The following is an 18,867-nucleotide window of genomic DNA, read 5'->3' on the forward strand; positions in this document are numbered from 1 at the left end:
TCAGCTTTTTTTTTTTAGGGGGAAGGGGAGAAGGGGTGGGGTTAACTCCTTCTGGGCTGGAGGGAACGGCAGATCTTTGCTGTGTAATTGGCTTTTAGCCCGAGCAGTACCGAAAGAGTAAAAGTTGAAACTCCTAAATGCATTTTATTGGAACACATAACATTAAAGGGGCACTGACATTTCCTTTTCATTTCAGCACTTTAAAAAAGGTAACAAGAGCCTGCGACATATTATCCCGTTATTTGTTTCATGCTCCTCCAGTAACATGCTCCTCCAGATTAAGCACTGGGTCAATAAAACTTATTGAGATATATAATTTGATTAAAGCAGAACGCCAGTGTATTTACAAATATCCTACACTGCTAAAAATCCTTGGCAGGCCGACATAAAGTATATATGAAGGCTGCTGTTGCAGGTAATGGTTTTGTTCGTTCTCAGTACAAAATGTTCTTAAAAACACACAGGAGGGGAGAAATACGACTAGCTGTCATTTCAGCCAGTGGTGCTTTCGCTATGACAATTTATATCCCGTGCATAGCTAGTGCGGTCAAAGCAGCTTAAAAAGTAGTGGTACTGTGGGATGAGCGAATATACAAGTACTGTAGTGGTCAACTTCATTCCTCAAGAGCCACCAACAGGTCAGGTTTTCAGGATATCCCTGCTTCAGCACAGGTGGCTCAATCAGTGGCTCAGTTTGACGGAGCCATCTGTGCTGAAACAGAGATATCCTGAAAACCTGACCTGTTGGTGGCCCTTAAGTACTGGAGTTAGACACCCCTGCTCTAATATCATCACACTTTGACCACTGGGTATAGCAAGAATTGCATTACAATCCTTAAAAATACATGAAAAGGCAACATTTTAATGGTACTGTACTATGTAGAGATCCTCAGGCATAAAAATAGAAAAAGCAGACAAACATCAAGCTCCTTTTTGTTCTTAAAATGTACTTAAACTTGTACATATATGTAAATAGTCAGTGTTGCTCAACTTAGTACAAAGTGCGCATGCGGTATCCCAGGTTCAATACATTAATATACTGCACGCAAACCAAAAATGTGGGCTGTTATTTATACTAGGAGGCTGAAGTACATTGGGATTAATTAGTAATTCTTGGTGATGATACTTTTTCTTGCTGCAGCTCTATTAAACATCCACTCATTCTTATTATTATTTGTAAAGTGCCAACATATTCCGCAGCGCTAATATATATATATATATATATATATATATATATATATATATATATATATATATATATCTCAATATCACTTTTAGATGGATTGACTTCTGCTGTCCCCCTAGAGAAGCAGAAGGCAAATGGAGTTGAAATGAATATTTATGGCGGTCAATTTGTTAATTCGCCTGTTAAGAATGGTCATGTATGATAATGTTCAGAGATCTCACAAAATAATATCTTAGTGGTAAAACCTGATGAATTACCCCATACAGCTGTAACATTATTTTTTATCCTTTATGGATTTTTGTGAAGTTTACAAAGTAATAACTAGGCTGCAATCTGAATTCCCTTCCTAGCTGGGGGAGCTAAAGCTACTGAGCTCGTCCAGCTATGAGGGGAATTGCTCAAAATTGTTGATCTATCTATATCGTTCATTTAACAATTCTAACCATATTTAAAAAATGTTAACAAATTTGGATAAACAGGGGAATGTGTTATATCAGCAACAATAAAAAAAACTGTATGTAGAACATAGCTCAGAGCTAAGCTAATTCTAGCATAACTTTTTAAAAAAAATCCTTTGTATGCAAACATTTTTAGAATAAGTTAAAAAATAAAAAATGATGTAGATGTCTATACATTAATAAACTAGTTTAAACCTTTTAAACTTGGAACTGTAGCTAGAGGTCTACAATTTTCCTCAGGGAAGACCAGCCAACTAAATTCACAAATCACAACACAAACTCATACAGAAAAATTATTCACTCCACCGCATGAGCAATACTTATTAGGGAACACTCTTAAATGCATTTAAAGCTGCAATTTTGTTACCTACTGTAAACTTTTCTGGTTTGTGGTACCCCAACCTCCAGGTACCCCTCACTGCGGAGGTAACTAGGAGTACTCTTGCCTGGTGGACACAAAATGATTGCAAGGTCAGAGTTGCTCCGACAGCCATTAGAAAGTTGCAAAGTCTTCGGGAGAGGACATAGTGACTCTTATTGGTGACCTTGCAGTCACGTTTGTAATTTTTCCACAGAAAGTACAACAAAAAAGTACATATTAGCAGCAAATCAGGGGGCACCCCCAGAGATTGGAGGACTACGGATCAGGTCTGAGAAGTTAACGAAACTTCTCAGTTTAGAGAAGTTAACAAAATTAATCGTTATTACTTAGGGGGTGGTTGTTGCTTTGTGGGCAGGAAAAGGGAACAGAATTTGAACTTTGAAATGTGTTCTTGATATGCTTGGGTTTATGTATTTAATCTCTTGTTTATTCTTTCTAGTAAAATCTAAGTAATCAAAGTCCAGGGAGTATCTGTATATATATATGTGTGTGTGTGTGTGTGTGTGTGTGTGTGTGTGTGTGTGTGTGTGTGTGTGTGTGTGTGTGTGTGTGTGTGTGTGTGTGTGTGTGTGTGTGTGTGTGTGTGTGTGTGTGTGTGTGTGTGTGTGTGTATATATATATGTTAACTTTGTTTATGCGAATGCCCATAGCCTGTCAGCCAACTCCCCCAGCCCCCAAGGACCCCTGTCCAGTCCTGTAGCTAGGGTCTGGCTGCAGGGAGAACAGTTTATCTTTCATCTGCTTGGACTGAAGTACACATCCTCTGGGAACATGCTTTCCACAAACAATAAAATGTTCCAAAGTACAAGATGCACATAGGTTATCTATGTACTAATAGTCAGGGGTGAAAGCTGCCGAGACTGCGACTCCGTTTCAGACAGTGGAAGACCGTCTTGAAGACTATGATAGCAGTTATTCCCTTTGCTTGCGGTTCACTAGAGCAGGGGACGGCCAACTTCAGTCCTCAAGGGCCACCAACAGGTCAGGATTTAAGAATATCCCTGCTTCAGCACAGGTGGTACTATCACTACGAATCAGGGTTATCCCGAATACCCGGCCTGTGGGTGGCCCTTGAGGACAGGAGTTGGCCCCCCTGCACTAGAGGCTCACCAAGGTCTCCCTTTACTGATGCCATCTTCCTTGAACCACAACAGGCCCAATGCAAAAGCACCCAACATCTGGGGATTGCAACCTCCAGCGACCAATAGTGAGATTTGGGGTTTCCGGACCAAAAAAATTACATTTTAACAAAAGATTACAGATGGTTTTTTTTTTGTTTTATAAAATCGGCGAGAAATCCGTAAGCGTTGTTGACATGTCTGTAAAACTCAGCAAATTTCCCAGGTGACTAGAGTTTGCAGGTGCACCCAAGAGGTGAGATGCTTGCAACAGCCCAGATGAATTCATATAGTACTCCTTTTATTATTATTATTATTATTATTAGTACTACACATCTTAAAGTTCCACAAGTACCTAAACCAAAACGATATTGTCCGAGTGCCCAAATTAGGCCTCCTGGAGCCTAGCTGGCATCAAAGTGCAGCAGAGCACCAGTGTAACATATTATAACACAGTACTACATAGAGCACAAGTATACAAACAAAATCCACGTTCCTAATTATTTACTTGTATATGGAGTCTTACAAAAGGTTGCAAATACAGAATAACATTGTGTTAAGGAAGTTTGGTTGATTTGTTTTTGTCTCAAAATGAGACATAAGCAAGGACAAAGATGAAATGCCTGGGAATAAAATCACACGTTTTTACGAGCTAGCAGCGTAGGAAACAGAAATGAATCTGTAGTCAAAAAATAAAGGCAGAAGCTTATCAGAGCCGGGCAGCCAACAGAGAGGAAATTGGGAAAATATATTACGCTGAATTACGACGATAACACTTCAAAGACCTAAAAAGCCGCTCTCGTTTCTAACGTACAAGAAATAAATTGCATTTTGCAGAAAGTCTCTCTCTGTGAAGAAAATGTTTTCAGATTTTTTTTTTGCAGGTTTATTTCTAAACTAAAAATGACAAAATTTGAACCAAGTCACCAGGGCACAGACATTTCGTTGACTTGTTTGCTTGGCTCAAGACAATAGGCCCCTGTAAGAGGACATGTGCAGAGGTATGCAATGGAGACTTTTTTTAAGGTGAAATTAAATAAGGCTTTTATTGCGCCTGTTTCTTTAACACAAGAAAATCATCCAAACATATGCAAATAAGGGGTCAAACAAAGCTTCTGTTCCACTTGGGAGTATTTCTAGTGAAACCTATGCAGTCCACAACTCCCTTTCGATTAGCATGTCTCCCAGCCCCAAACATATATCTTGATATGTGCAGATATACAAAAAGTCTTAGAAAGGAAAGTCTTATCTGTTTCTTGTAGGGGAAGGCTTCTTTGTTCTTCTGGTGTCCACACCTTTGGGCGATAAGGCAACATCAGGATCCAGGTTTAGAAGTACTTTCCCCTGTGTCTTGCTGGCAGCCTCTTCTGGTAGGCTCAAGACGTCTGTCCCTATGGTCAGTCCCACAACTTGTGAGATTCAGGAACAATCTCACTTCCTGTCTCAAAGGCAGGCTTTTCTAACAAACCTAATCAGCCAGGTGGTGTTGGTTAATTGACTACCAGCAGTTAACCACCACACTGGTGGGTTAGAGGCACATTTCCTGAACAGGGATAAATCCCCTGTTACAGCCCCCAAGTACATATTTCACAATAAAAGTGGCCCGCACGATGTCCTTTTCCTCGCCACTCCATCTTGCTCTATGCACTGCACAGGTCAGCAATCATTAATGCATGAAGGATCAGACAAGCTTTAAATACAACCAGTGCTTCACAACAAAGGTAACAGCCATGAGTGCGGTCTTTCTGAACACGATGGAAGTTTGCTTGGATATCGGCAGTGGTAATGCCCTGAAAAATGCCAAGGACTAGTTCAGATCGCGGAGAGTAGCCATGAAATCAAGATGCTGATAGATACAGTCATCAATGTTCCATCACATGCTGGCAGTTACAGCCACTGCTACCTGCTCACAGTATTTCTGTGTTAAACTGGCTACTAGTTTTTCATTTCAGTTCCATTTTTAATATTTAATTATTTGAACCTGCTGTCCTGGAACACAAACCCGCACAGTCCGTGCCTCCAGGAGCACAGAGCTTCAGCAAATATTGAATGTTTTTTTGGCCCCCGCATGTTGCGGATGAAAAAAAATAATTTAAGGACCGGACAGCAAAAATGTCCGCCCCCATACACATTTGCCACGCTCTCTGGCCTATCAGGCCTGATTGGAAGGCGCTTGCGTGTCAGCTGCCTCGTTGCTGCTGCCCTCCTCCTTCTGAAACGTAGTGTCAAATGACGCCTGGGACGTCACCAACGTGATGGCACACGGTGGCTCGTTGCCATGGCAGCGTGAAAGGACGTTGCGTTACCATGGCAACGTGATGCCGTGCGACATCACGTTGGTGACATCACGTCGTCATTTGACGCTGCGGTTCAGAAGAAGGGGGGCGGCAGCAAGGAGGCGGCTGGCATGTAAGTGCTTAGGGCGACGGGGCAGGACCTTCTGGCATTAACTCTTTGGGTGCCTCAGGATGTAGCCACTAGGTCATGACTCAAGGGGTCCCGTGACGTACAGTAGTTTCTGTTGGGGAGATCCCATTGAATGTGATCTGACAAAAAGAATAACGTCCCATCATCACTCACGGAGCGATCACGAGTGCCGGAGCGGCGATTGAACTCTGGTGCCGCGGCCCCTCCAGCACTCAAAGGATTAAAGGGGTTTAATCTCCAATACCCATCCCCCTGGTTTCTACCCTTCAAAACTCTAGTAGTCTATAAAGAAACACAGTCGTCATCAGCTTTGTGTTCATATCACTTGTGGATACATTTGCAAGTCACGAAAAGTCTGCAACATTGTCTTTCCCCACTATCGCTTAGCAAACAGTGCTTCCACTGCAGCCAGGGATTCTGGGAAATGACATGCAAATGAGCAGTATGTGACTCTCTTAATCCATTTTAACATGGATCCCTATAAGCTGATGCCTGCAGTATTACATAGCTTTTCAGCACAGCCTGGGTTAAAGAAGTGCATAGCCAGCAAACCTACTCAGAGACAGCTTTTTCAACCTTTTGGGTCTCATCAGTGCGAGGCTGGATGCTGGCTATGCAATGTGAAGCTGGTACGTGTGTCTAACTAGACATTACAAGTTATTGTGAGTAAAAACAGTGATAAAACCTTCCACCGTACAGTAAAAAAAAAAATACCACGTGTGGAGCATTTGCAAGTCTCCGACAGGTCTGCAACCCTGTCTTTCCCCATTATCTCTTAGCAAACGGTGTTCCACTGCAGCCAGGGATTCTGGGTAATGGCATTTTCTTTTAAAGGAACTTTCATTGGCGGGGGAAAGGGAGGAAATATATGGAATGCATCCAAGATAAATTCGCTAACAAAGGTATATGATAGAATTTCAATTGACGTTTGTACAATCACATGGTTTCTAAGAAAAATAATTATGTGTGTGTACTTTGTAATTCAAACGTCACATGGCAGGCTGCAATTATAACATCCTTATAGGAACGAAAACATCTCTCGCTCCATCAGCAGTTCACCTGCATTTTAATGGTATCCTAATGTGGGCAAGCTATACTACAAGGAAGAAAAAGGGATAATGTTTTAAATCCCAAAAAGGTGTAAAACAGAAAAATATTGAGCCAGTGGCAACATTTTAAAAGCAGTAGCCTGCACAGATCGTCTTTTTTGCCATTTGTTTTACTTGAGATATATATATATATATATATATATATATATATATATATATATATATATATATATATATATATATATATCTTTGTGCTGATGTGCTTTGTCAATACACTTTTTGCTTTGATGAAATTTGAGTGCTGTTTCTTTGCTGTCGCTTTGGTGATAGCAGCTATTACACGCACACGCACACGTTCAGCAAATATAAGCATTTTAAATATGAAGTGCCGGAAGGTTCAAATGAAGCTCTCCCCAGAGTTCGGTGCAGGCAAAGGGTTAGTTATCATGGTAACTTCAGACTAGAAGTTAAGAAAATAGTTTTTCACACGAAACAAAAACCTGATATATAGGCGGTCCTCGCTATCCGTCGGCCCGTTGAACGGATTATCCGATGCTCACCGCCGCGGATTAACATTGGATCCACAATCTGGCGGTCCGCTTTCAGACAGCGGGTTGCGGGACGGATTCCGGCGGATAGCCGGGGACCGCCGGTGTTTAATTTGAAAGAGCAGCACATGCGCAGAGGAAATATACCAATATTATACCACTCAAGAAATGAGACAATGGTGGCGCCCGTTTCACCGCGACCAAATGACCACCGGCGTTCGGCCGCAGACTGAACCTCCGCCACGGCTGATCCGCCCCCAGCCGCCAAGGTAAATGTTACTACTGGTTAGGGTAGGGGTTTATTTAAAGCGTTTTAGGGTGAGGGCTTAGGGTAGGGAGTTTTAGGGCTAAACATAGGGACTTACCTTAGCGGCCAAGCAGCCACAGGTCGTCGAGGTGAGTAGCGGCGAAGCGCGGCGGGTTCATTTGGTCACGGCATAAAGGCTGTGATCAATTGTCCTAGACCGTTGAACTCAAAAGCCTCTGGGGGTAATTACGGCTTTAAAAGAGCACTCCTGGTGACACCTTATGTTTTTTGAGTGGGTCTTTAAAAAAAAAAGTTATAGGTTTGGAGCAGGGGTCTTGGAAGCGGAGCTGCATGGGTGACAGCTCCGGGACCCTCTGGCTTCCCGGGATACTAACCTCCGTAGGGTGCTGCCAGTATCTCTGTGCAATTTAAAGCTCCTGCATCAAGTGGGCCAAGAGGAAGTCACAAGGCATGACGTAGCGGCTTCTACTTGGACTGCAGGACTTATATGCCGCCATATTGAAGGCCCAACGAGGGCTCATACCGGCAGCACCTAACGGAGGTAAATATATTGGGATGCAGGCGGTCCCGGGAGCTGAAATCAACGCTGATCAGCCCCAGAGACCCCCTGCTTCAAATAAATAGTTACTTTGCAGCAGTGATGGGCTGAACATGGCAGGAATGGCTTACTTAAGTTACCCCTTTTTGAGCAATGACACAATGTGTGGAGTGGGACCTCCCAAAGGGAACGTTCCTAGCTCTCCTCCTCCACCTCACCGCCAGGGGACATGCTGGGATCGAAGGAAGAGACACCATCTGATTGACATGCAACACACATTCAGGGCCCGCTTTGCAAAGCTCATCATTAAATGGCTTTCAGTTATGTTACGTTTGTTCCAAGAGGCCAATTATTTTGTCACGTGGTTTATAAAAACAAAAAATGTAATTTGAATTAAAATTGAAGTCCGTGCTTATCTTTTTTTTTTTTAATTTAAGCTATTTTTTGTACTTTTTATTTATTTACTTTTTATTTATTTTTGAGAGATATCCCTAAAGCCCAGTGGAGTAAAAAGGTTACAATGGTGACCTTAAAAGCCAAGGATTTCAAAACAAACACTTTTAACACTACAAAAACATTTTTATTTTTAATGATGAGCAACACATGCTCAGGGGGCAATATACCAACACACACACAGATACCCAGCAAGCTCTCAGAAACCCCCAGGACCTGTGAACTGGTCATGCCTTGAAAGTGGCTCGCAGGCTTATACGCTTTGGCCAAAGAGTTAACTAAATAACCCTTTATCAAGAGATATTTAGGTATTTCACTGTGTATTTTTGTCACACTGGATGTTGCTCTGGACTTCTTTGTTTCTTGTTTTAGGCAATATACTAACACTAGGAGTTAAACTCATATAGCATTTAAGGGTAATTAGCCGTTTAAATGGCAAAAGAGTCCCATCACCGGTCCATGCACCCATGCCCTAAGGTTCCCAAAACACTTACTTCCAGATCAAGTACTGCTAAACATTACATGGATACGCAAGAATGCACACACTATAGCCTCATCTTCCCTTACATACATAGAAAAATCTCACAAAACATTTATATTTCACAAGCGATGCGAACCTGAATTAAAACGTGGTTACTGAATCACTCTCAATGTTATTTATAGACCGGTTTCGAAATTCGTGCAGGCGCCCTGTCCATCCCCTTCAACACAGAAGCAGATGTTTGGATAATGCAAATTGAAAGTAAAAATAGCATGTCTTCCTATTCAGTCCGCAGCCAGGAGAAGATCTACTTTCCTCCCGTGGCAACGCAGGACAGCAATGAGAAATCAGACTTCTTCATTCAAGTGCTTTAAGAAAAAGAAAATTTCAACTGGCACCTTCATTGGGGACTAAGGCATTGCAGAGAATGTGTAACTCAAACACAGGCTGAAAAGCCCTGATTTAGAAGACTAAGGCGGGATACAGATCAAGTGTCACAAATAACAGCATTGCTCTAAAACTGGCGCCAACTGCGTTATTTTTGACCGCGTCAATTAATCAAGGTGCATTGCTCCACTTTTTGCCCCAAATCGCTCCATTTGCCCCATGTGTGAGAGGAGACAGTCAGCGCATTATAATACAATGGCAAACTATACTGGTTCAATTTTCTGCTTTCTTTGCGCCAAATAAATCCTGTGATGTTCGCCTCTGCGCCAAAGAGATCTGCTCCAAGTGTAAGCAGCAAGATTCATACATGTGTCGCCGGCGCAAATTGACACAGGTGCACATTTACCTAGACCGGGAGTGGCCAACTCCAGTTCAAGCGCCACCTACAGATCGGGTTTTAAGGATATCCCTGCTTCAGCACAGGTAGCTCAGTCATTATAAATGAGCCAGTGATGGAGCCACCTGTGCTGACGCAGGGATATCCCTAAGACCGGACGGTGGCCATTGGGGACTGAAGTTGGCTACCCCTGATCTAGAATGGACATTGGGGTCACAGCTTTCTGCCGAGAGTGGATTCTAGAAGGATGAGATGAAATGCAGCAATGAGGCAGCAAAAAACAGATGACCGGTGTGGGTGGTTTGAAAAAAAGAAGAAGTCGGAGAGATTAGAAATGAACCTCAATTAATTTCAGTGTCGTATAGGATATGTGCCCATGTTTATTAAGCGGTGCTATTCCAAAGGTAGGAAGGTGAACATAACCTACAACAATCTATGAAGACATTGCAAATGAAAGCCGTTTCTCTCTCCCCCCCCCAGTCACATTGTATATTGAATGCTAGTAACCAACAAACATGATGGGTCATACTTGCTAAGTGGTGGATGGGCGTAATGTGTCTCTAGATACTGGAAGGTGGGAAAGCGCCACTTGGTAAACATGGGCCAATGTGTTACCCAATAGACTTGCAAACATTGGTTTTCCAAGAAGAAGAGGGAAAAAAGTTCAAAGTTCGCAAAAAGTTCATTAGAATTTTGCAGAGATTAATTTTATTTGGCAGGGCAAGAGACCCAGGGTCGCCAGAACAGTACTTATGTCGTCAAGGATGAGGGGAGGACTGGGAGTGCCGGATGTTTTAAAATATTACCAAGCAGCCCAATTAAGACAGGCAGTAGTGTGGCATGCGGACCCGGACCAGCATTGCTGGCTAGCAATTGAGTCCCACTACTGCAAAACGCCTTCTCTGCCAGCTTGTCCCTGGAGCATGGATAAAGGGGACATGTTGGCACACAAATTCGAGCTGGGCGCGATGAAACATACCTGGGAAGTGTGCTCAAAAGCTAAAATTAAGTTTAAATTATCATCCTCTGATTCCCAGCTCACTCCAATTTTCAACAACCCCAAATTCCCTACCGGATGCGAATCCAAACAATTCGACCAATTCAAATTAAAGGGGATCAGAACGGCTGCTGATCTACTGAGCGAGGGAAGATTCCTGAGCTTTCAAGATTTACGTACCAAATTTGAGGCGCCAGAACTTGATACTTTCAAATATCTCCAAATAAGACACTTCTTACAAAAATTGTCCCCAAAGTTAGAATTTCCCCCTCACAAACTTTGAGCGGTTGTGCAAAACCAATACTCATCAAAAAGGTCCAATAACCAAAATTTACGCTGAAATGGAGATGTCAGCGAACACCCACCGCACACAATTATATGCTCAAATGGGCAGCGGAATTGAACATAGTTATAGACAGAGAGGACTGGGAAGATATCTGGGACTCGGCCTCAGGAACTTCCATCTGTACCACAACAAAGGAAAACATCTATAAGATCTTGTATCACTGGTACCTCACTCCAGTGAGGCTAAAACAAATCTACCCCCTGGCCTCTGATCTATGCTGGAGAGTCTGCGGACAAAAGGGGGACATGGCCCATATTTGGTGGACATGTCCAGAAATTCAGAAATATTGGCTCATTGTACAAACTTTAATAAAAGAGCTAACTGACCCCGTAATACCCATTGATCCACTGACCTACCTCCTGGCCAGGCCAATAGAGGAAGTTTACCCCCCAGTGAGGAAATTAATCTCCTTCATTCTTACAGCGGCAAGATGTGTGGTAGCGTCTTCTTGGAAGAAGGTGTCCCCCGTCCCCCCTCCAAACAGAATGTAAAAAAGAGAATAACCGAGGTAATGCTTATGGAAAGGCTAACTGCCTATCTTAAGCGCTCAACAGAAAGTTTCTTCAGAGTTTGGGAGCCTTGGCTGACATTAATTTCAATCAAAACCCATCCAAATCATTTCGGTAATCGGGGGTGAGGTGAACCGCCCTCTCCCCCTCCCCTATCCCTTATCCCCCATCCCCTTCCTCACCCCCTCCCTCTTTCTCCCCTTCCCTCTCTTTTTCTAGCTCTCAACCTACGGGACCACCCAGTGATCCTGAGGTTTCACCTCTCTTGGTGAAGATCCTACTAAACATTTAAACATTTCTATATATTAGGTTGATACGATGCCTTTATGTATGTACATTGAAAATGCCAAATAAAAACGTTTGTGAAAAAAAAAAAAGAATTTCGCAGAGATTCTACATTCTAAAATTCAGGCAACACCCAACAAGGGACATGCACCAATCTCAATATATTGTGCATATTAAAAAAAAAACCACATATTTCCTAGGTACCTCAGACGTGTTCCCATGTATCTCCCTATGTGGATCAAGTGACAATTTGGAGGTATATAAGTTAATTGGATCTGTACTAAATAGGACTTACTCTCTCAAAAAGTCTTGGCAAATTTGTGGCAAAAGTGTCAGATGTCGCAATATTGTTCACAGACGCAAATGGCAAGATTTCATTCGCCTGGTTCATGAACTTAGACAAACATTTTGCACATCTCTATTAGCGAATGCAGACCATTTAGCTTGAATGGTAAAGAAGTTTAACTATGAGGGTTATTCATCAGCGTCTGTTAGGGGTTAACCCACCAGAATGTGCCTCAACTGCCATTAAAACCAACGGCGGCTCATGCTCGTTCAGGTGCGTGAACCCGTAAATGGAGCTGGAAGAATTTGGGGGCATGTGGAAGAAGGTTTTACAGTTGCAGATGTATTGGTTTCGAAAACAATATATAGTGATTGCATGAAATGGCTATGGGCTCTACTTCTAGTTCATAGTCATTTACAGCGTCTTTAATCATAAAATTGCCTGCTGCACACATCAAAAAATAGAAAATGTCATCATTATGAAGTGCTGCTTTCAATGGAAACATAGTTACACAGGAGAAGAGGTTGAAAAAAAAAAAGATATACGTTCATCAAGTTCAAGCTACGCAAAATTTAGACGACAGATACTTTATCCTATATCTTTTGTTACCGTATATTGATCCAGAGGAAGGCGCACAAAAAACCCCAGTGACATATCATCCAATGATATCTCATAAGGGGAAAAATAAATTTCTTCCGGACTCCAAATATTGGCAATCAGATTACTCCCTGGGTCAACATTCTTCATTCAACATTCATGTTTACTTATTTGGTATATCCCTGTATACCTTTCCTGTCTAAAAAGATGTCCAACCTTTTTTTGAACAAATCTATTGTATCTGCCATCACAGTCCCCATGGGTAATGGATTCCGCATTGTAACTGCCCTTACTGTAAATAACCCTTTCCTTTGTTATGCGGGCAAAATCTCCTTTCCTCCAACGATATGTCAGAGTGTCTCTCCACCAGAATGACAATGTCCAAGCTTTAGTAGACTGCGTGCCAATTGACTACCAATCCAGAGTTTTAGAGGCAAAGAAAATGGTTGGAGATCTCTTTAAAATGTTGAGGTTTACAAAAAGCATTGACAGTGTTGATCAAAAAGAATTCGATCAGAAAGGTTCCCCCCTTTATACAGCACTCAAATCATATATGGTCTACTGATGGACAAAACAAATGGTCCTGCAGATATGCTGCGGAAAAACTGGTAAGTATCCCAGAATCACAGTGGAAATCAAAAATAATAAAATTTTATTACGTCTACATAGATCATTAAAAACACAGATACATTATTAAAAATCCCCATATTGTGGTGGCTGATATGAATAATTATCGTAGTAATAAGGTAAGTATCATTAATTATTGTCTTGATTTATTCATATCCTCACATCCAAAATTGTAACAATCAGAGAAAGACTTGTATATAAAGAGTATTTGTAATACCATCAGTAATATACAATGTTAGAACGATAAAGGTGTTAGAGGTGATGTATAGAATACAGGGTAATCACTAGTAATAATGCTCTTTGTTATATCACCGCAAAATGCGGACGTGAAACCCCTTCAATACTCCTAGTGTTAACCACTGCTAGTTAGTCCTCATATGTATGAACTGAGAAACAAACACTAAATACACACGGTTTGTTGCAAATAATCAGTGGTCGACAAATCACCAAAAAAATCTACTCGCCGAACACAAAAATCTACTCGCCACCTAGCCACACGTGTGCTGCTTTGGCCAATAGGAGCTCGCCACGATGTTAAATCCACTCGCCCGGGGCTTCCAAATGTATAGGTTTGTCGAACACTGCAAATAATAGTATCAGGGGAAATAGTTCAGACACAGTCTCTTATGCTGCAACAGTACGGGTTTTCCCCCTGATGAAGCGTGGTGAACACGTGAAACGTGCGTCGGGAACGTAGGACGTCACGTCAGTGACGTCACTCGGAGTGGCGACATCCTACGATATCATACGAGCAGACTTGTATCGTGCAAAGGCATTTATTCCGGTTTACTGCTATACTGTTTACCATTGCATTTGAGACTGTTGCAGCATAAGAGACTGTGTCTAAACTATTTCCCTTGATACTATTATTTGCAACAAACCGTGTGTATTTAGTGTTTGTTTCTCAGTTCATACATATGAGGACTAACTAGCAGTGGTTAACACTAGGAGTATTGAAGGGGTTTCACGTCCGCATTTTGCGGTGATATAACAAAGAGCATTATTACTAGCGATTACCCTGTATTCTATACATCACCTCTGACACCTTTATCGTACTAACATTGTATATTACTGATGGTATTACAAATACTCTTTATATACAAGTCTTTCTCTGATTGTTACAATTTTGGATGTGAGGATATGAATAAATCAAGACAATAATTAATGATACTTACCTTATTACTACGATAATTATTCATATCAGCCACCACAATATGGGGATTTTTAATACTATATCTGTGTTTTTAATGATCTATGTAGACGTAATAAAATTTTATTATTTTTGATTTCCACTGTGATTCTGGGATACTTACTGAACTTCTGATCAAATTCTTTTTGATCAACACTGTCAATACCCTATATTTTACCCTCTAAGCACCAATCATTTACTCTGAATAGATTTATACAAGTGACTGCGGTCTCGTTTACACATTCAGAGTTTACAAAAAGCAACCTCATCCTGATTGGTATTGCTGGGTCCAAGTCTAATGTAACAGGAGGGCCACAGGTGAGGCTTCCACATATCAGGAATGTGTGCAGCTAGCATGCCATGTTCATATTTATTAAGGAGCCAACATTAAGGGGGCAATTCTAAACCCACCGAAGCGGCAGTTCGGTCAGTTTCCGATGAAAAAGGTTTAAACAGCCGTTTCGGTACATACAGACAAAAGTCCAGATCCACAGTATGGTGCTGAGCTTGAGCACACCCCAACTCCCGTGTGTATGAATGGAAGTAAAAGTGTGCGCTAAAGAGTGGCACCGTTTTCTGGATCTGGGCCTTAGAGAATAGCAACATGCCCTGGTAACAGGAACAGTACCAATAAACCAACCTACATTTTAGACTGGCAGAAAGGGCCAACATTGGCCCCTCTGGATCTGCATTGAGCTACTAGTTCATGGCTTTCCCCACACTATGGTCACCTGACTCCATGAGAACCCATACAGGGGTGGAGAAAGATCATCTATATACTCGAAGTTTCCAAAAAAAGTGGTGTTCTCATTCCCCCCCACGTCATGAAAACACAGACGTAAATGGCTTTAAGAACAGGGGAAAAAAAAAAGCAAAAGAATAACCTAAAATAATCACAGCTCTAGGGTCCAACAAGACAAAGAGACCATGTGAGATGTATTTCTGGCACACGGCGTTGTAGCTGCATGTCTCGGTACAAAAAGAAAACCACAGACACCAGATGGAGAAGTTTATAGTATAGTTGCTTCTTTCAGATAAAAAGTAACATAATTAATCACTGAATAGCACACTTGCCACATCTTGTGTTTGCAGTTTTACCAAATCAGTGATCATTGTATGGACAATGAAACAATATTTTTTGGTGACAGATGTACATACACAAAATCTGACCCTTTCAATTATAGTAACCAACGCCTGTTCTACTGTGATCTTATTGCTGGCTGCAAGCATTGTAACTCCATATACAGATCCCCTAATAGCAACTGGATTTGTATATAAAAAGCAGCACAGGAGCCAGGCGTGTGGGCATCACCAGAGCACCGACATTCTTGCTGTCAGCACCTACAATTGAACTCTCTAAGCCTACTGTATTTTTGATGCTCCGGACGAGATCCTTTTTTTTTTTTTTTTTTAATCTTAAAAGGGAAGTACTACATTCTTTATACGTAGGAATGGGCCAGAAGGAAGGGCTGATTACCCTGAAGCGTTAACGCTGCCCCCTTTACACTTTGGACTGTGTGTGTTATCTCTTTTTTTGAATTGTTATTGTTTATCTGTTTTCTTTAGGTTTAGGTGTTCCCCTTTTTTTCACTATGTTTGGTTGTTGCGTTATCTTTTAGTCTGTAATGGTATAATATTATTCTGGACTTATTTTGTCTATCACTTATAATTATCAGTAAAATGATTAATTGAGACTAATTCTGACCATATCATCCTTGAGTGCGGGGTTGACACTTTTTATACATGCTATACTATGTGAGCGTTGGGGAAGACTCCTCGTCTCCATCCACCTTACCTATATTAGCCTGATTAGGCATAGTTATTTATTCAGGTGGTGCTGTTCGTCCTACTTGTTATGAGCAAATGGATTTGTGTTTAGGGTTTTCATATATTCATTTTTAACAGAAACAAAATGTAGTTGTGGTAGGCATACAGACGTAATGCCATTGTATGAAAACGACATATTGTTGTGACACTGTCTTATAGGAACAAATAATAATTACATTAAAAACATTATTTTTTAAATAAACGATTTTCAAAGTTAAGACTGCAGTACAAAAAATACATCGTATTAAGAATAACACTAAGGCAGCGGCGGCCAACTCCGGTGCTCAAGGGCCATCAACAGGTCAGGTTTTCAGGATATCCCTGCTTCAGCACAGGTGACTCAATCCGTGGCATAGTTGTTGACTGAGCCACCTGTGCTGACGCAGGGTTACCCTGAAAACCAGACCTGTTGGTGGCCCTTGAGGACTGGAGTTGGCCTGCCCCAGCCCTTTGCCTTGCTCATGGTTTGTGCAGTTGCCAGTGCAATCATATGATCAAGCGATGACGACTGAAATTAGGCGCTAACCGCCATGAAGCGATTGCGTGACGGCGCGGGGGAAACTTACTGTTGAGCGCCATAATGTTATCCGTCCCTGGGTGGTGGAAATTTATCCCCATTCGAGCTGTGAAAGATCAAAAAAAAAGAGAGAGGATATTAAAATGGGGTCATATTTTATAGCCCCAAAAGCATTGAATGCCATATATAAAAACCTGTTCTCTCCGCATTTATAGCATTAGCTAGCGAAACGTTTAGTTTATCACGTAGCAAGGAGCGTTTAGGCCACTACAGCAAACACATGGCGCACATTTAAAATTGGCACGGTAAATTATCTTGTAAAAAAAACACACACGTTTACATTTCAATTTCACGCGTCCCGAGATATTCTACCGATACGGTTATTCTGAAATAAAAATACGGCAACTTGTTAGAGCCGCTCCACTAAAAGTATTAAGTTAACCTCGCACGAAAGAGGAGCTATTCCCGGAGCATGACCACCTCCGTCTTATCAAGAAACACCCTAATTCAGTTAATGTTTCAGGTTGGTTTGCTTGGGAACAGTTTCAGTTGGAATGGCTGGGGGCAAAGTGCCTCGCCTTGTGTAAATTGGTTAATGCTCAAGGCAACACATAAGGGGAAACGGGTTCAAAACCAATACCCTAAATATTATGCACTGCCACAGCCGGAATCCTGATATCTGCAGTCTACATACTGTATAGTGTTTGTGTGCGGGCATTGTGTGAGACACAGGGGTGTTTACATTGTATATTCCTGAATATCTAAAGGGGATATTTACCATATTTATCTGTACTAACAAACATGGCACTTGCAGATAAAAATGCTGCAACCCTTTTGTGGCACACAACACCTTTTTTGGACAGGCTAAGGTTATATAGACAAGCATTCTGGGGTTTGATCATTAAATGCATACACACAAGAAACATTTACACACAGCAGTCTCTCCTACACAAAGAAACCTCACAAGAATATAAAATATCCTCCTTTATTTTGAATCGCATTTCCTGGTTTTGGTGAACCATTTCACCTCTGCTTGGTTAATAAAATGAGAAAATTACGTTTCCCCAACTGTCCACATTTCCGAATCACAACAGTGCCCCAATAAGTACCACAGATATGCCAAAAAGCTGGAAACACAGATTTCTCCTATTTGTGCAGAAACGGTGAGTGCAAGTGGTCTAGCAGAATTAACCATTTAATTAGCAAGGAAATATTTCTTGGAGTGCCTATGAAAATAAAGGCGGTTCTAGCAAGCATGTTTTCATTTAATCAAACTAATTGAAACAGCAATTCAACGAGCTACAAAAATAGGATGATGGAGTGAGAGACATCTGGGAGATTATTTTTTTATCCCAGTGGTCCCTGTGCCAGGTGCTGCTGCCTGTGTGACATTTTGTCACCTGCCTGTGGCACGCTATTTTTAAAACGTTCTTGTCAGCTATCTGGTGAGTCAGGGGAAAATGTTTAAGGAGTAGCTTGAGGGACCATATTTCTATGGTGTCTTTTCCACATGAAAAAATATTGCGTAAACATCTTAAAACGTGAATTACTCAAGAGTAATAAGGTAAAATGCAATTTTGCTTAGCATTGTATATAGGGAGGATGCTACAAAATGATGTAGAGCTACTTATGGCCCCTATACAATATTCAGTGAAGACATCTTGCCTGTGCTAGAGAGGAGTTATGCTCCAGAACTTGTCTTCAGCAGGGGAAAGATGTAAGCACAGCACATTGTATAGGAGCGCTCATCTTTGACTTAATATTCCCTTATACCCGTCAATAGCCACAGAATACGCAGGTGAGAGAAATAGCGCAGAGTCTGCACCAGTTAACTAGTTAACCACTGATTGAGCCCCCTGTGCTGAAGCTGGGATATCCTTAAAACCTGACCTATTGGGGGGGGGTTTGAGGACTGGAGATTAGCACCTATTGAGTAACTCATCAAATGAAGACGAGACCAAAAACATTTCCATTTTAAAAAACAATGGCCCTTAT

General features: G+C 41.6%; 2 protein-coding genes across 2 annotated transcripts in view; one reads left to right on the top strand and one right to left on the bottom strand.

The window, feature by feature from the left end:
* CPEB3 (cytoplasmic polyadenylation element binding protein 3) overlaps nt 1-17,005 on the bottom strand; it is a 45,066-nt gene extending 28,061 nt beyond the window's left edge. Inside the window, 1 exon segment of the mRNA XM_075612760.1 lies at nt 16,922-17,005. Within this exon segment, the coding sequence (XP_075468875.1) occupies nt 16,922-16,973 (52 nt within the window). The 5' untranslated portion in view covers nt 16,974-17,005.
* A 339-nt stretch (nt 17,006-17,344) lies between these two features.
* MARCHF5 (membrane associated ring-CH-type finger 5) overlaps nt 17,345-18,867 on the top strand; it is a 59,365-nt gene continuing 57,842 nt past the window's right edge. Inside the window, exons 1-2 of the mRNA XM_075613067.1 lie at nt 17,345-17,395; nt 17,967-18,035. Of these exons, the coding sequence (XP_075469182.1) occupies nt 17,345-17,395; nt 17,967-18,035 (120 nt within the window). The remainder of the gene's footprint in view (nt 17,396-17,966; nt 18,036-18,867) is intronic.

This window comes from Ascaphus truei, chromosome 8 (genome assembly GCF_040206685.1).
Source record: "Ascaphus truei isolate aAscTru1 chromosome 8, aAscTru1.hap1, whole genome shotgun sequence".
NCBI classification, from domain to species: domain Eukaryota; kingdom Metazoa; phylum Chordata; class Amphibia; order Anura; family Ascaphidae; genus Ascaphus; species Ascaphus truei.